This window comes from Buceros rhinoceros, unplaced genomic scaffold (assembly GCF_000710305.1).
Source record: "Buceros rhinoceros silvestris isolate BGI_N320 unplaced genomic scaffold, ASM71030v1 scaffold32679, whole genome shotgun sequence".
Classification (NCBI taxonomy): domain Eukaryota; kingdom Metazoa; phylum Chordata; class Aves; order Bucerotiformes; family Bucerotidae; genus Buceros; species Buceros rhinoceros.
The window spans coordinates 1-358 of NW_010433774.1; the positions used below are offsets into that span (position 1 = coordinate 1).

The window sequence follows — 358 nt, forward strand, 5'->3', positions numbered from 1 at the left end:
AGCTCTCTGGAGGCCCCAGAAGTCGGGAGAAACCTCCTGGCTTCTTGCGCCAGCACCACGCTTGAGTGTCATCAGCTGGGGGCGCCGGATGCTTCACCCCCTTCACTGAACCGACCCCCTCCCTCCCTCTTGGACTAGGACCAAATGTCCTGGATGTAATCGGTCCAGGCCCCATCCCCTGGTTCATCGTGGCAGAACTGTTCAGCCAGGGCCCTCGTCCCGCTGCCTTCGCTGTTGCCGGGCTGTCCAACTGGACCTCCAACTTCATCGTGGGCATGGGCTTCCAGTACATCGCGGTAATCAGCTGCCGGCGCCCGCGTGGCGGGGACGGGCCGGGGGGGGGGGGGGGGGGTTTTCC

At 65.1% G+C, this 358-nt stretch overlaps 1 protein-coding gene across 1 annotated transcript in view; it reads left to right on the forward strand.

Moving 5' to 3' along the window:
• Positions 1-138: 138 nt before the first annotated feature.
• The window catches only part of LOC104500565 (solute carrier family 2, facilitated glucose transporter member 1-like), a gene marked incomplete at its 5' end in the record, with an annotated part of 843 nt that continues 623 nt past the window's right edge, over positions 139-358 (forward strand). The window contains one exon of the mRNA XM_010144228.1: positions 139-296. Within this exon, the coding sequence (XP_010142530.1) occupies positions 139-296 (158 nt within the window). The remainder of the gene's footprint in view (positions 297-358) is intronic.